General features: G+C 39.5%; 2 protein-coding genes across 9 annotated transcripts in view; one reads left to right on the top strand and one right to left on the bottom strand.

The window, feature by feature from the left end:
- GPR89A (G protein-coupled receptor 89A) overlaps positions 1-14,848 on the top strand; it is a 58,943-nt gene extending 44,095 nt beyond the window's left edge. For 4 of the 6 annotated variants that reach the window (XM_025375514.1, XM_025375540.1, XM_025375549.1 and 1 more), the window contains 4 exons: positions 10,046-10,141; positions 12,305-12,394; positions 13,764-13,829; positions 13,973-14,848. In XM_025375514.1, the coding sequence (XP_025231299.1) occupies positions 10,046-10,141; positions 12,305-12,394; positions 13,764-13,829; positions 13,973-14,179 (459 nt within the window). In that variant the 3' untranslated portion in view covers positions 14,180-14,848. The remainder of the gene's footprint in view (positions 1-10,045; positions 10,142-12,304; positions 12,395-13,763; positions 13,830-13,972) is intronic. The other 2 variants (XM_025375503.1, XM_025375531.1) reach the window with 1 other exon arrangement.
- A 167-nt stretch (positions 14,849-15,015) lies between these two features.
- Positions 15,016-15,908, bottom strand: part of PDZK1 (PDZ domain containing 1) — a 35,233-nt gene continuing 34,340 nt past the window's right edge. For 2 of the 3 annotated variants that reach the window (XM_025375442.1, XM_025375455.1), the window contains one exon: positions 15,016-15,599. In XM_025375442.1, the coding sequence (XP_025231227.1) occupies positions 15,546-15,599 (54 nt within the window). In that variant the 3' untranslated portion in view covers positions 15,016-15,545. The remainder of the gene's footprint in view (positions 15,600-15,908) is intronic. The other variant, XM_025375448.1, reaches the window with a different exon arrangement.

Raw genomic sequence — 15,908 nt, forward strand, 5'->3', positions numbered from 1 at the left:
GCTAGCCAGTTTTCCCAGCACCATTTAATAAATAGGGAATCCTTTTCCCATTGCTTGTTTTTGTCAGTTTTGTCAAAGATCAGATGGCTGTAGATGTGCGGTCTTATTTCTGAGTTTTCTATTCTGTTCCATTGGTCTATGTGTCTGTTTTTGTACCAGTACCATGCTGTTTTGGTTACTATAACCTTGTAGTATAGTTTGAAGTCAGGTAGCATGATGCCTCCAGCTTTGTTCTTTTTGCTTGCAATTGTCTTGACTGTACAGGCTCTTTTTTGCTTCCATATTGAATTTTAAAATAGTTTTTTCTAATTCTGTGAAGAATGTCAATGGTAGTTTAATGGATACAGCATTGAATTTATAAATTACTTTGGGCAGTGTGGCCATTTTCACGATATTGATTCCTCCTATCTGGGAGCATGGAGTGTTTTTCCATTTGTATGTGTCCTCTCTGATTTCCTCGAGCAGTGGTTTGTAGCTCTCCTTGAAAAGGTAACAATTGTATTGTAACAATACAATACCTAGGAATACAGCTAACAAGGGGAGTGAAGGACCTCTTTGTAGCAATTGTAAATGGGAGTTCATTCATGTGTCTTTGTAGCAATAGTGTCTTCGTAGCAATTGTAAATGGGAGTTCATTCATGACTTGGCTCTTTGCTTGTCTGTTGTTGGTGTACAGGAATGCTTGTGATTTCTGCACATTGACTTTGTATCTTGAGACTTTGCTGAAGTGGCTTATCAGTTTAGGTAGCTTTTGGGCTGAGATGATGGGTTTTTCTAGATAGAAGATTATGTCATATGCAAACAAAGACAATTTGACTTTCTCTCTTCCTATTTGAATACCCTTTATTTCTTTCTCTTGCCTGATTGCCCTGGACAGAACTTTCAATACTATGTTGAGTAGGAGTGGGGAGAGAGGGCATCCTGTCTTGTGCCAGTTTTCAAAGGGAATGCTTCCAGCTTTTGCCCATTCAGTATGATATTGGCTGTGGGTTTGTTATAAATCGCTCTTACTATTTTGAGGTATGTTCCATCAATACATAGTTTATTGAGAGTTTTTAGCATGAAGGGATGTTGAATTTTATCAAAGGCCTTTTCTGTGTCTATTGAGACAATCATATGGTTTTTGTCATTGGTTCTGTTTATGTGATGGATTACGTTTATTGATTCGTGTATGTTGAACCAGCGTTGCATCCTGGGGATAAAGCTGACTTGATCATGGTAGATAAACTTTTTGATGTGCTGCTGAACTTGGTTTGCCAGTATTTTATTGAGGATTTTTACATCAATGTTCTTCAGGGATATTGGCCTGAAGTTTTTTGTTGTTGTTGTTGTTGTATCTCTGCCAGATTTTGGTATCAGGATGATGCTGGCCTCATAAAATGAGTTAGCGAGGAGTCCCTCTTTTTCTGTTGTTTGGAATAGTTGCAGAAGAAATGGTGTCAGCTCCTCTTTTTATCTGTGAATTCAGCTGTAAATCCATCTGGTCCTGGGCTTTCCTTGGATGGTAGGCTACTTATTACTGCCCCAATTTCAGAACTCGTTATGGGTCTACTCAGGTATTCAACTTCTTCCTGGTTCAGTCTTGGGAAGATGTATGTGTCCAAGAATTTATCCATTTCTTCTAGATTTTCTAGTTTATTTGCATAGAGGTGTTTATAGTATTCTCTGATGGTTATTTGTATTTCTGTGGGACATCAGGTGATGTCCCCTTTATCATTTTTTATTGTGTCTGTTTGATTCTTCTTTTCTTCTTTATTAGTCTAGTAGTGGTCTATTTTATTAATCTTTCCAAAAAGTGGCTCCTGGATTCGTAGATTTTTTTGAAGGCTTTTTCATATCTCTATCTCCTGCAGTTCCACTGTGACCTTGGTTATTTCTTATATTCTGCTAGCTTTGGGGTTTGTTTGCTCTTGGTTTTCTAGTTCTTTTAGTTGTGATGTTAGGGTGTTGATTGGAGATCTTTCTAGCTTTTTGATGTGGGCGTTTAGTGCTATCCATTTCCCTCTTAACACTGCTTTAGCTGTGTCCTAGAGATTCTGGTATGTTGTCTCTTTGTTCTCATAGTGTCATATAACTTCTTGATTTCTGTCTTAATTTCATTATTTACCGAGGAGACATTCAGGAGCAGGTTGTTCAATTTTCATGTAATTGTGTAGTTTTGAGTTAGTTTCTTAGTCTTGAGTTCTAATTTGATTGTCCTGTGGTCTGAGAGACTGTTTGATTTCAATTCTTTTGCATTTGCTGAGTATTCTACTTTCAATTATGTGATCAATTTTAGAGTAAGTGCCATGTGGCACCAAGAAGAATGTACATTCTATTGTTTTTGGGTAGAGAGTTTTGTAGATATTTATCAGGTCCACTTGATCTAGAACTGAGTTCAAGTCCTAAATATACTTGTTAATTTTCTGTCTCAATGATCTAACATTGACAGTGGGGTGTTAAAGTCTCCCACTATTATTATGTGGGAGTATAAGTCTCTTTGTAGGTCTCTAAGAACTTGTTTTATAGATCTGGGTCCTCCTGTATTGGGTGTATGTATATTTAGGATAGTTAGCTCTTATTGAATTGAACCCTTCAGCATTATGTAAAGCCCTTCTTTGTCTTTTTTGATCTTTGTTGGTTTAAAGTCTGTTTTGTCAGAAACTAGGATTGCAACCGCTGCTTTTTTTCTTTTCTTTCCATTTGCTTAGTAAATTTTCCTCCATCCCTTTATTTTGATCCTGTGTGTGTCTTTGCACGTGAGATGGGTCTCCTGAATACAGTACACCAATGGGTCTTGACTCTATCCAATTTGCCATTCTGTGTCTTTTAATTGGGGCATTTAGCACATTTACATTTAAGGTTAACGTTGTTATGTGTGATTTGATCCTGTCATCATGATGCTAGCTGGTTATTTTGCAGACTTGTTATTGTAGTTGCTTCATAGTGTCATTGCTTTGTGTACTTCAGTGTGTTTTTGTAGTGGCTGGTAATAGTTTTTCCTTTCCATATTTAGCTCTTCCTTCAGGAGTTCTTGCAAGGTGGTGATGAGTTGCCTCAGCATTTGCTTGTCTGGAAAGGATTTTATTTCGCCTTCACTTGTGAAGCTTAGTTTGGTGAGACAGGAAATTATGGGTTGGAAATTCTTTTCTTTAAGAATGTTGAATATTGGCTTCCAGTTGCTTCTGGCTTGTAGGGTTTCCACTGAGAAGGCCACTGTTAGTCTGATGGGCTTCCCTTTGTAGGTGACCTGTCCTTTCTCTCTGGCTGCCCTTAACATTTTTTCCTTCATTTTGACCTTGGAGAATCTGATGATTATGTGTCTTGGGGTTGATCTTCTCATGGAGTATTTTACTGAAGTTCTCTGGATTTCTGAATTTGAATGTTGGCCTGTCTTGCTAGGTTGGAGAAGTTCTGGCCTGTCTTGCTAGGTTGGGGAAGTTCTGGATGATATCCTGAAGTATGTTTTCCAACTTGAAATTTGGTTCTGTTCTCCCCATCTCTTCCAGGTACCCTGATCAGCCATAGATTCGGTATTTTTACATAATCCCATAGTTCTCAGAGGTTTTGTTCATTCCTTTTCACTCTTTTTTCTCTAACCTTGTCTGCCTGTCTTATTTCAGCAAGATAGTCGTCAAGCTCTGAGATTCTTTCCTCTGCTTGGTCTCTTCAGCTGTTGATACTTGTGGTTGCATTGTGAATTTCACATTGTGTTTTTCAGCTCCATCAGGTTGTTTATGTTCCTCTTTAAACTGGTTATTCTGGTTAACAGCTCCTATAATGTTTTATCATGGTTCTTGGCTTCTTTGCATTGGGTTAGAACATTACTCCTTTTGTTCAGCGAAGTTTGTTACTGCCTACCTTCTAAAGCCTACTTCTGTCAGTTCATCCATCTCAGCCTCAGCCTCAGCCCAGTTCTGTGCCCTTGCTGGAGAGGTGTTGTGATCATTTGGAGGAGAAGAGGCACTCTGGGGTTTTTGAGTTTTCACCATTTTTGTGTTGATTCTTTCTCGTCATCCTCAGTTTATCTACCTTTGATTTTTGAGGCTGCTGACCTTTGGATGGGGTTTGTGTGGAGTCTTTTTTTGTTGATGATGATGTTGTTGCTTTCTGTTTGTTTTTAACAGTCAGGCCTCTCTTCTGTAGGGCTGCTGCCATTTGTTGGGGGTCGAATCCATACTCTACTCACCTGGGTCCCTCTTGCATCTGGAGGTATCACCAGTGGAGGCTGCAGAACAGCAAAGATGGCAGCCTGCTCCTTCCTCTGGGAGGAAGCACTGACCTGATGCCAGCAGGAATGTTCCTGTATAAGGTGTCTGGCGACCCCTGATTACAGGGGTCTCGCCTAGTAAGGAGGCATGGGCTCAGGGACCTGCTTGAGGAAGCACTCTGACTGCCCCTTGGCAGAGCAGGTGTGCTGCACTGAAGGGACTCCCCCTCCTCTGGACTGCCCAGACCCTTCAGAGGCAGCAGGCAGGAAAGACTAAGCCTACTGAACCACGAAGACGTTAGCCACCCCTACCCCTGGGGGCTCCTTCCCAGAGAGATCAGATCTGCCCATAAACCCCTACCTGGAGTTGCTGACATTTCTGCAGGGAGGCCCCGCCTAGTGAGGAGGAATGGATCCAAGTCCCACCTAAAGAAGCAGTCGGGCCACAGTCTGCCACAGCCACTGTGCTGTGCTGTGGGGAGTTCCTCCTGGTCCAAACCACACATTCTCCCCAGCACTGGCAGGGAAAAAAGGGCAGACTGGACCCACAGTGATGGCAGCCATCCCAGGAACTTGGTCATCTTAGGCAATCTCCAGTCTCCTGCTGTTGACTGCAACCTCAGTGGCCACTGAGCATCTGGGCAGCTCTGTGCTTGGGATCCAAGGCCCTGTTGGTGTGGGCTCACGAGGGGATCTCCTGATCCACAGGTTGCACAAATCTGTGGAAGAAGAATGGTTTCCTAGGCAGGGTGCCACAATCCCTCACCGCCTTCTTTGGTTGGGGATGGGAACTCCCCTTGCTCTGTGTGGCTCCCAGGTGGGGCTGTTGCACTACCCTGCTTTTCCTCACTGTCCGTGGGTCGTGCCCACTGCCTAGTCAGTCCCAGTGGGAGAACCTGGTTACCTCAGCCTGAAAGTGCAGCATTCACTTGCTGTTTTCATTCTTGATAGTAGCGGCCAACAGCAGCTCCTTCTAGTTGGCCATCTTGGCCCCTCCTGCGACCTTGCCAGTGTTTTAATTAAGTTGTTCCTTTCCTCTGTTCTTCCTTCCTTCCTTCTTATCCTTTTTCTCCTGCTGCTCCTCCAGTCTTATAAAACCTTCAGTACAAAGTTGAATAGAAGTGGTAGGAATAGTCATCCTACCCTTATTCCTGATCTTAGGGAGATAGCATCCAGTCTCACCATTCATTATGATGTTAGGTGTTCCCTAGATGCCCTTTATCAGGTTGAGGAAGTTCCATTCTAATCATAGTTTATTGAGTATTGTTAGTCATGAAAAGGTGTTGGATTTTGTTAAATGCTTTTTCTGCATCTATTGAGATGATCAAGGTTTTTCTTTTTTAGTCTGCTGTAGTTATTTACTTAATTTTTGAATATTAAACCAATCTTACATTCCTAGAATACACCTCACTTAGTCATGGTAAATTATCATTTTTCTATTTTGTTAGATTCAATTTGCTAAAATTATGTTAAGAATATTTGCATTGTCTGAGCATGTTGGCTCACACCTGTATTTCCAGTACTTTGGGAGGCTGAAGCAGGCGAACTGCTTGAGGCCAGGAATTCAAGACCAGCCTGGGCAACATAGCAAGACCTCATCTCAGCAAAACAATAAAAATTAACTGAATGTGGTGGCATGCCTGTGTCCCCAGCTACTCAGGAGGCTATGGTGGGAGGATCGCTTGAGCCCAGAAGTCCAAGGCTGCAGTGAGCTATTATCACACTACTGCACTCCAGCTTGAGTGACAGAGGGAGACTCTTGTCTCAAAAAAAAAAATACCTCCATATGTATGAGGATATTGGACTATAGTTTTCTTTTCTCATAATGTCTGTATTTGGTTTTGGTGTCAAAATAATGCTTACTGACCTTAGAGAATGAGTTGAGAAGTACTGCCTCCTCTTTCAGTTAGTGGAAAAGTTTGTGTGGAGTTGTTATTTCTCCCCTAAATGTGTTGTAGAGTTTGTCAATAAAGCTGTCTGGGCCTGTAGTTTTCTTTGCAGGAAGATTTTTTTTTAACTACCAATTCATTTTTTTTTTTAAGATACAGGGTTTATGCAGGTTATCTATTCTTGAGTGAGCTCTTGCAATTTGAGTCTTAAGGAATTTGTCTATTTTTATTGAAGTTGTTTATTGGCATGATATTGCTCATAATATTATCTTACTATCCTTTTAATATCTAGGACCTGTAGAGACTTCTTTTTTTCATATAACAGGTTTATTGAAATATAATTCTCATACAATACAATATACTCATTTAGTGTACAATGCAGTGGTTCTTAATATATTCATAGTTTTATAACCATTACCACAATTCTTGAACATTTTTATTAAGCCAAAAAGAAATTCCATACTCATGAGCAGTCATTCCCCATTTCCCTCCAATTCCCACTCCCCCAGCCCTTAGCAACCACTAATCTATTTTCTGTCTCTATAGATTTTCGTATTCTGAATGTTTCATATAAATGGAATCACATAATTTATATTGTTTTATGATTGATTTCTCTCATTTAGCATAATGGAGTTTGGGGGGCTTTTTTAATGTAATTTTTAAAAGTATATATGTTTTTTTCATAGAGACGGGTCTCACTATATTGTCCAGGCTGGTCTTAAACTCCTGGGCTCAAGTGATCCTCTTGCCTCAGGCCTCCCAGAGTGCTGAGCTTACAGGCATGAGCCACTGTACCCAGCCCCAGCATAATGTTTTTAAAGTACATCCATGTCATAGTGTCTTTCAGTACTTCATTCCTGGCCAGGCACAGTGGCTGATGCCTGATGCCTGTAATCCCAACACTTTGGGAGGCCGAGGAAGGAGGATCACTTGAGCTCAGGAGTTTGAGACTATCCTGAGAAACAAAGGGAGACCCCGTTCTTTACCCCTCCCTCCCCGACACACACACACAATTAATAGGGCATAAAGGCACAAGCTTGTGGCCCCAGCTACTTGGGAGGCTGAGCGGGGAGGATCGCTTGAGCCTGGGAAGTTGAAGCTGCAGTGAGCCGTGATTGTGCCACCGCACACCAGCAGGCAACAGAGCAAGACTGTCTTAAAAAAAAAAAAAAAATTCATTATTTTCTATGGCTGAATAATATCTGTTTCATTTTATAGATATACCACATTTTTTATCCATTTATTAGTTGATGTACATTAGGATTGTTTCCGCTTTTGGGCCGTTATCAATAATGCTGATGTGAACACTTGTGTGTAAGTTTTTTGTTTTTGTTTTGAGACAGAGTGTCACTCTGTTGCCCAGGCTGGAGTGCAGTGGGGTGATCTCAGCTCACTTCAATCTCTGCCTCCTGGGTTCAAGCGATTCTCCTGCCTCAGCCCCCTGAGTAGCTGGGATTACAGGTGCATACCACCATGCCTGGCTGATTTTTCTATTTTTAGTAGAGTCAGAGTTTCACCATGTTGGCCAGGCTGGTCTCAACTCCTGACCTCAGGTGATCCACCAGCCTTGGCCTCCCAAAGTGGGATTACAGCCATGAACCACCATGCCCGACCTCATGTATAAGTTTTTATGTGATATATGTTTTAATTTCTCTTACGTGTATATTTAGGGGTAGAATTGCTGTGTCATATGCTAAGTATATGTTTAACCTTTTAATTTATTTATTTATTGAGACGGAGTCTCGCTCTGTCGCCCAGGCTGTAGTGCAGTGGCGTGATCTCAGCTCACTGCAACCTCTGCCTCTCAGGTTCAAGCAGTTCTCCGCTCAGCCTCCCAAGTAACTGAGATTACAGAGACATGCAACTACGCCCAGCTAATTTTTTTGTATTTTTAATAGAGACAGGGTTTCACTATATTGGCCAGGCTGGTCTTGAACTCCTAACCTCGTGATCCGCCTGCCTCAGCTTCCCAAAGTGCTAGGATTACAAGCATGAGCCACTGCGACCGGCCTATGTTTAGCCTTTTAAAGAACTACCAGACTTTCCCAAAACAGCAGCAACAGTTTACATTCCTGTCAGCAGGGGATGCATGTTCCTATTTCTCCACATCCTCACCAACTTGTTATTAACTTTTTTATTATAGCCATCCTCATGGGTGTGACAGTGATGTCTCTCTTGTTCTTAATATTGGTAACTTGTGACTTCCCTCTTTTGTCTTTATCAGTCTAGTAGAAGTTTATTGATTTTATTGAACTTTTCAAAGAACCAACTGCTGGGTTAGTTTTCTCTCATTTTCTGCTATTTCATTGATTTCTGCTCTGGTCTTTGTTATTTCCTTTCTTCTGCTTATTTTGAGTCTTTTTTTCCTAATTTCTCAAGATGGAAACTAAGATCATTGATTGGAGACCTTTGCTGATGTAGGGGTTTTAATGCTGTACATTTCTTGCTATGTACTGCTGTACTAGATCTCACAAATTTTAATGAATCGTATTTCTCATTCAATTCAAAATGCTTTCTAATTTCCCTTTGATTTCTTCTCTGATTCATGGGTGATTTAGAAGTGTGTTATAAAATATTTGAGGATCTTCCAAATATTATTCTCTAATTGATTTCTAATTTAATTTCATGTGGTCTAAGAACATGTTTTGTATGATATGAATCTTTTAAATTATTGACCTGTTTTCTGTCCCAGATAGAATATGGTGATAAATGTCCTACATGTATGTGAGTAGAATATGTATTCTGCTCTTGTTGGCAGGAGTGTTCTGTAAATGTCAATTACATCAAATTGATTGATGGTATTTATTAGAGTTTCTGACTAATTTTATTAATTATTGAGAGAGGGGATCCACCTATTGTTGTGGATTTGTCCATTTTTTATTTCTATCAGTTTTGCTTTATGTGTTTTGAAGCTCTGTCATTAGGTATATAAACATTTAGAATCATTATGTACCCCTTATTGAAATGATCCTGTTATCGTTCTGAAATGTCCCTTTAATACCTGGCAGTATTTTTGCTATGAAGTCTACTTTGTCTGGCATTAATATAGACATTCTGGCTTTCTTTTAATGATTGGTGTTAGCATAATATATTTTTCCACCCTTTTACTTTTAACCTATTTGTATATTTATTAAAGTGGGCTTTTCGTAAGGAATATATAGTTGGGTCTTGCATTTTTATCCAATCTAACAATCTCTGCCATTTTGTTGACATGTTTAGACCAAAGATCAGCAGTCTATAGCCCACAGGCCAAACCTAACCACTGCCTGCCTTTGGAAATAAAGTTTTATTGGAACACAGCCAAGTCCATTCATTTGTGTATTGTCTGTGGCTGCTGTCACACTCCAGTGGCAGAGTTTGCTCACCTATTATGCAGACCATTTACATTTCATGTGATTATTGATGTGGTTGGATTTTTTTTTTATGTGGTTGGATTTTAAACTACTGTGTTGCTATTTCTTTTCATTGGTCCCATCTGTTCTTTTCTCCCTTTTTCCTTTTTTTAAACTGCCATCTTGGGGATTAATTGGGTATTTTTCATTATTCCATTTGATATCGTTTGTTGACTTATTAGCTGTAACTCTTTTTTTATTATTATTGTAGTATTTGCTGTTAGAGCATTCAGAAAACCACAAGGAATGACCCTAGGATGTCTTGATTCTCTTAATCTGACTCAATCTACCAGAATGTTACCTTTCTGGCTCCTGATAAATTAAGGCATACTGCCATAGCTTTATTTCCCTTGACTGTTTACAGAAAAGAAAGATGGAGTAAATAGGGACTTTTGTTTGCCTATATATGAGTATCCAAAATAGATTTCCTATATATGATTTGGATTAAGAGTAGAACTGCATTTTTAGGAGCATTGACCTGTAAGATGTAGTGATTAATTCATTAGTTTGAGTCACTTTTTGAAATAGTAAGTGATTGTTAAGATGCTCCAATGTAAAAATCTGCATCTTTGCAGGCTACCATCAATATTGTTTTTGATCGAGTTGGGAAAACGGATCCTGTCACAAGAGGCATTGAGATCACTGTGAATTATCTGGGAATCCAATTTGATGTAAGTGTTATATCAGGATTCAAGATCCTGGTTTGTCATGTTTCTTTCTCTTTTATCTGCTATAACTTATCATTGTTAAGATTCTAATTTGTATGCTTTAGGTATTTGCTTCTGCTTTTGTTCTTCCCATTCACCTCTGTATATTTTGACGTATTCATATGGAAAATTTTTATATTTTGATGTATTCACATGGAAAATTTGTAAAAGGCCAAGATTCTCTGTCTTAACATAAAGCCAGAAGTAATGACTGATACTTAATATTGTCATGGATGCTGATTATTTCTACAGCTGCTCCTCTGCTTCTCTATAGCCAGCTACCAGTTTAGCATTTTCTCCCCACCAAAGTATTCAAATACTTCCCTCTGTGATTCTTGATGAGCTCTTCAAACGTACAACTCACCTTTGATGCCCCAGTGGAAAATTAACTACTAATTAGTGTTCCATGTTAGAGCTGAAACGATTTCTGCTGTTAGAAATGATCTTTATCAATTAATGTGGACCTAGGGCTAAAGATGGTAACTGTCACCTCTGTACAAAGTTGTTTTTTTAAATTGGCTTTTTACTGTTTCCTAATACCACTGTCATAAATACACCCTTGTTGTAATTGAAGTTCAGTGTATTTATTCATAAACCAGAGCCAATGACTCAGGCTGAATAGCACTTTAATGGTAAGACCAATGTCATATAATAGTCCCAGTATAGGCCATTTAGCTGTGCTGTCAACCTAGCCACAGACTGCATGCTACCCCCAGCCATCCATCCCAGCCAGACATGCCCCTGATCTCAAAAGGACTTGGATAAAATGAAAATGCACCAGAGCAAACTGAGCCCCAATCCTTGAGAAACAGCTCAATGTACATGTTTCTTGATGCTAGATCAATTGTATATCCTCTTTGAGTGTGAAGGAGCATGGTATCTTTTATTCAAGTAGTATATAAATTATATTAAGTATGCTTTACAGGCCAGGCACTACTGTGGCTCACATCTGTAGTCCCAGCACTTTGAGAGGCCAAGACAGATCACTTGAGTCCAGGAGTTCAAGACTAGCCTGGGCAACATGGTGAAACCCCATCTCTAGAAAAAATATAAAAATTAGTTGGATATGGTGGCATGCACCGGTAGTCCCAGCTACGCAGGAGGCTGAAGCAGGAGGATCACTTGAACCGGGGAGGCAGAAGTTGCAGTGAGCTGAGATAGTGCCACTGCACTCTATTCTGGGCAATAGAGTGAGACCCCTGTCTCAAAAAACAACAAAAAGTATGCTTTGCTATTGTTGCATTTGTGTTTTCTTAAGTGTTTTACTGGGCTGAGTTTTTAGCAATGCTTCTCCTTTTCTGTACTTTCTGAGGATACTTAGATGGTCATGTGTATATTCCATCTACAATTCATCTGTTTATGCCATATTTTGTAATTCTGAATAACAAATCTTTTAGATGTTAGTAATAGCAGCTCCCTTGCAGATACTTTTCAGAACTGAATCAAACACAGGGTCCCAAAACTCCTTCTCACTATGAAGCAATGCAGGAGGAGAAAAAGGTATCATGTGGTTCCAGTGAAATTCAGCTATTTCCTGGAATTTAGCTGAGAATGTCTATATATTCCTTTATTATAAAAAGAAAGATTCCTTGAAGTTTTGGTGGTTAGGGAACTATTATTCATAGACACTGAAAGTAATCAAGCTATTATTTACTTTCCTTTTAATTCCTGCTTTTCATTTATCACAGTAAAACTGTATCATTAGTTCTGTTTCTTCTGATTTATTAGTGTTATTTTTATCACTCCTCGGTACTTGCTGCCAGGCATGGTGACTCATGCTTGTAATACCAACACTTTGGGAGGCTGATATGGGAGTATTGCTTGAGCCCAGGAGTTTGAGACCAGCCTGGACTACATAGCAAGACCCTGGCTCTAAAAAAAAATTTTTTTTTAATTTTAAGGTTTAATTAAGTCTGCTAATTAAGATATCTACTGCAGTCTTTCTGTAGTTGTTTTATTTGCCACTTACTTGCTTTCCTCTCTCCCTTAAGAAAAAAAAATCAGGTAGGGTCTAATGAAGTTCCCTCTCACAGTCACGTAAATGATCAGGATATAGCTTTTACTTAGCCTTTACATCTCTCTGAACAGAGGTTTAGTAGCTGTTTTTTCTTCCTATCATGGTGGCAGGTGAAGTTTTGGTCCCAACACATTTCCTTCATTCTTGTTGGAATAATCATCGTTACATCCATCAGAGGACTGCTGATCACTCTTACCAAGGTGTGTTTTATCACAGTGTTAAAAAGTACTGCTTATCATTTGTTTAATTAAATGTGGTACCAGCTGGGTGTGGTGGCTCATGCCCGTAATACCAACACTTTGGGAGGCTGAGGTGGGCGGATCATGAGGTCAGGAGATGGAGACCATCCTGGCCAACATGGTGAAACCCCATCTTTACTAAAAATACAACAAATTAGCTGGGTGTGGTGGCACATGCCTGTGGTCCCAGTTACTTGGGCGGCTGAGACAGGAGAATCACTTGAACTTGGGGGGTGGGGATTGCACTGCACTCCAGCCTGGTGACACAGCAAGACTCCGTCTCAAAGAAAAAAAATGGTACCATGAGATAATTTTACCTAATTAAGAATTCTGCCTCCTGAGACTTTAAACAGTCCCAAGGATTTAAAAGACATACAACCGAATTTTTAAAAAGTTAAACTACTACATAAGTTGTTGGCAATATATTTACATCATATACCAATTATAGATAAGTACATTCACTAAAGGCAATAGAGAAAGATATGGTTCTGTTTTGTTCACTGATATGTTATCAGTATCTAGAACAGAACCTAGCACATGGTAGGCAGGTATTCAGCAGATATTTGAGACTGGAAGAATAATTGTGAGAATCACTTGTAGAGAAGATATGGAAGTAGGGGGACAGAATATAGCAAGTCCTCAATGTCATCAATAAGTTCTTGGAAACAGCGGCTTTAAGTAAAACTATATACCAAGTCCTCAAAAAAATGTTTCATTCAACATTTCATTATAATGCTGATGAGAAAAATGTAGTTTTGTTGTACGTCATTTCACTTAAAATCTCAGTTTCCAAGATCCTATAAATGGCATTAAGTAAGGACCTACTGAATTCGACTATTTTCTAATCAATGTAGGAAGACTTCACGGAGGTGGAAAGTGAGTCCTCTCTGGTAGGAAAGGTAGGGATTTAAAATCCAGGAGCTTTTGAATGAAAGAAGAGGTTGGGACGGGAAGGGATCTGCAGGCATCTAGCTGAGTTTTAGACAGAGCACAGGAGCCTAGTAACAATTACAAACACTGAGTGGGCTGGAGTGATCTGACTTAATGTTTATAGTGATGTTAAGTCACATGTGTCACATAGTTTCTGAAGTGTGATAGCGATAGGAATCCTTTCATATGTTATGTAAAGAACTTACCTCCGGGGGAAACTGTAACTTTTTCTGCAGTCTATTTTAAGTCTCTTCTTTATAGGCTTAATCATATGAATTGTTCTATACAGGATTGTGGCATCGAAGAGACACTTTCAATCAAATGTTAACCATATTTCTTATTGTTCATGACACAGGAATCTAACAGTACTGCATAAATTTATCTCCCTCTTTCTTGACAGTTCTTTTATGCCATCTCTAGCAGTAAGTCCTCCAATGTCATTGTCCTGCTGTTAGCACAGATAATGGTAAGTTTAATGAGTTACCTTTATGTTTACAGCTGTGAAATATCAGAAATGTGCTTGATACTTTTAAGAATTTTAATAATTTCCTTTGTCCTGTTCCTCACTACATTCAGAGTCACTTCTGGATTAATTCATTTGACTTACAGGGCATGTACTTTGTCTCCTCTGTGCTGCTGATCCGAATGAGTATGCCTCTAGAATACCGCACCATCATCACTGAAGTCCTTGGAGAACTGCAGTTCAACTTCTATCACCGCTGGTTTGATGTGATCTTCCTGGTCAGCGCTCTCTCTAGCATACTTTTCCTCTACTTGGCTCACAAACAGGCACCAGAGAAGCATATGGCACCTTGAACTTAAGCCTACTACAGACTATTAGAGGCCAGTGGTTTCAAAATTTAGATCTAAGAGGGGGAAAAAATGGAACCAGGGCCTGACGTTTTATAAACAACAAAATGCTGTGGTAGCATTTTTCACCTCATAGCATACTGTTTCCCGGTCGGGTGATACTATGACCATGAGTAGCATCAGCCAGAACATGAGAGGGAGAAGTAACTCAAGACAGTACTCAGGAGAGAGCGTCCCGTGTGGATTTGAGGCTGGTGCAAAGGCGGAGAGGAGCCAAGAAACTAAAGGGAAAAAATACACTGGAACTCTGGGGCAAGAGATATCTATGGTAGCTGGGCCAAACACATAGGATTTCTGTTTTAAGGTTCACATGGAGAAGGTTATAGCTTTCCCTTGAGATTGACTCATTAAAATCAGAGATTGTAACACTTTGGCCTTAGGTTCCTTTCATCAAGCATAGCTTGGTGTTGTGCTTGTGTGATCTGACATGAGTTAGGATCCCACACCTCCTCATCTGAGCCTACCCCATTAAAATAACCAAGAAGTTATCTGTTCTTTCCCGGGAAAGGGGTAGTGTGCACCTGAAATAGCTTCTACCAAAAGAGAGATTTCAGGTATGTCATTTTTTCTTGATTTCCTGTCAACTTAGTATTATACCCTACTTTCAATTCAGTAGTGATGTTTCCTTTTTTTTTTTTTTTCTATCTGCCCCTCACACTGTGGGGTGAAACCATGAATAACTTAACTGGGGGAATGAGTCACTTGTGAAAGGGAAATGTTGAAAAATTTTTAGAACATTCAGACATGCAATTTAAGAAAATTCTGAATTTTATTACTAAGGACTTATTTTGTACTTAATGTGTTTTGGGTTTCTAGAAGCAAATGAAGGTTAAAGCATAAAAAGTGAATCCAAAACAAAAGCTCTATCAAGTGTACTCAGAAGGCATTTGTTAATGGTATTTATTCTAGCAACTACAACATTGTTACAAAAGCACAATTTTAATAGGCTTATCTGCTAAGATGCTTTAATAAGCAGCTATCACCTATACAGAGTTATGAATCATCTTTGGTGCTCAAGGAACCTGTAGAAGTAAGAGACATCATCATACAGAGAAATGTAGTTAAGTTGAAGCTTGGAAGAGATCACATGAAAAAAATCTAGCTCTTGCCTTATCTCTTCCTAAGTTAAGCATAAATTAGCAGTCTGCAATAGCCACCCGTAAGACCAGTCACACATGGTGAATGGTTTCCAGTGGAGTTTTTCTTCTAAAGAGACAGTAAACTGGTCGCAACTCATTCCTTGAGAAACGATTCCTATTAAATACCCAGAAATAGCTATCAAATAAACAGCCAACGCTATTACTTGTTTTCATCACATCTCTGTATCTTCAGAATTGGAAGAAGAATGTGAGGCTGTACTGTGGGCCTGTGTAAAAGAAAACAAAGAATTTACAAATGGTAGAGTAATGAAAAAGGGATGATCTATTCTAGAGTTGCATGACTTAAGTCAGGGAGTAGAGTCACTCACTAGAATTTCTTACTTTCACAGCATGCAGTTGACAGCAATTGTCTAGAGCTCATAAATCAAGAAGTAAAAAGTTTATCAGTATTGTAATGGGAACCCCCAGAAGAGCCTGAATCAGATGATCTAGGTATGACTAGAAGTCAGGTGACCTGAATTCTACACTTGACCGTTTTCAACTTGCTGTTTGACACATTAACAAATTCCTTAATG

The sequence above is a fragment of the Theropithecus gelada genome, chromosome 1 (genome assembly GCF_003255815.1).
Source record: "Theropithecus gelada isolate Dixy chromosome 1, Tgel_1.0, whole genome shotgun sequence".
Lineage (NCBI taxonomy): Eukaryota > Metazoa > Chordata > Mammalia > Primates > Cercopithecidae > Theropithecus > Theropithecus gelada.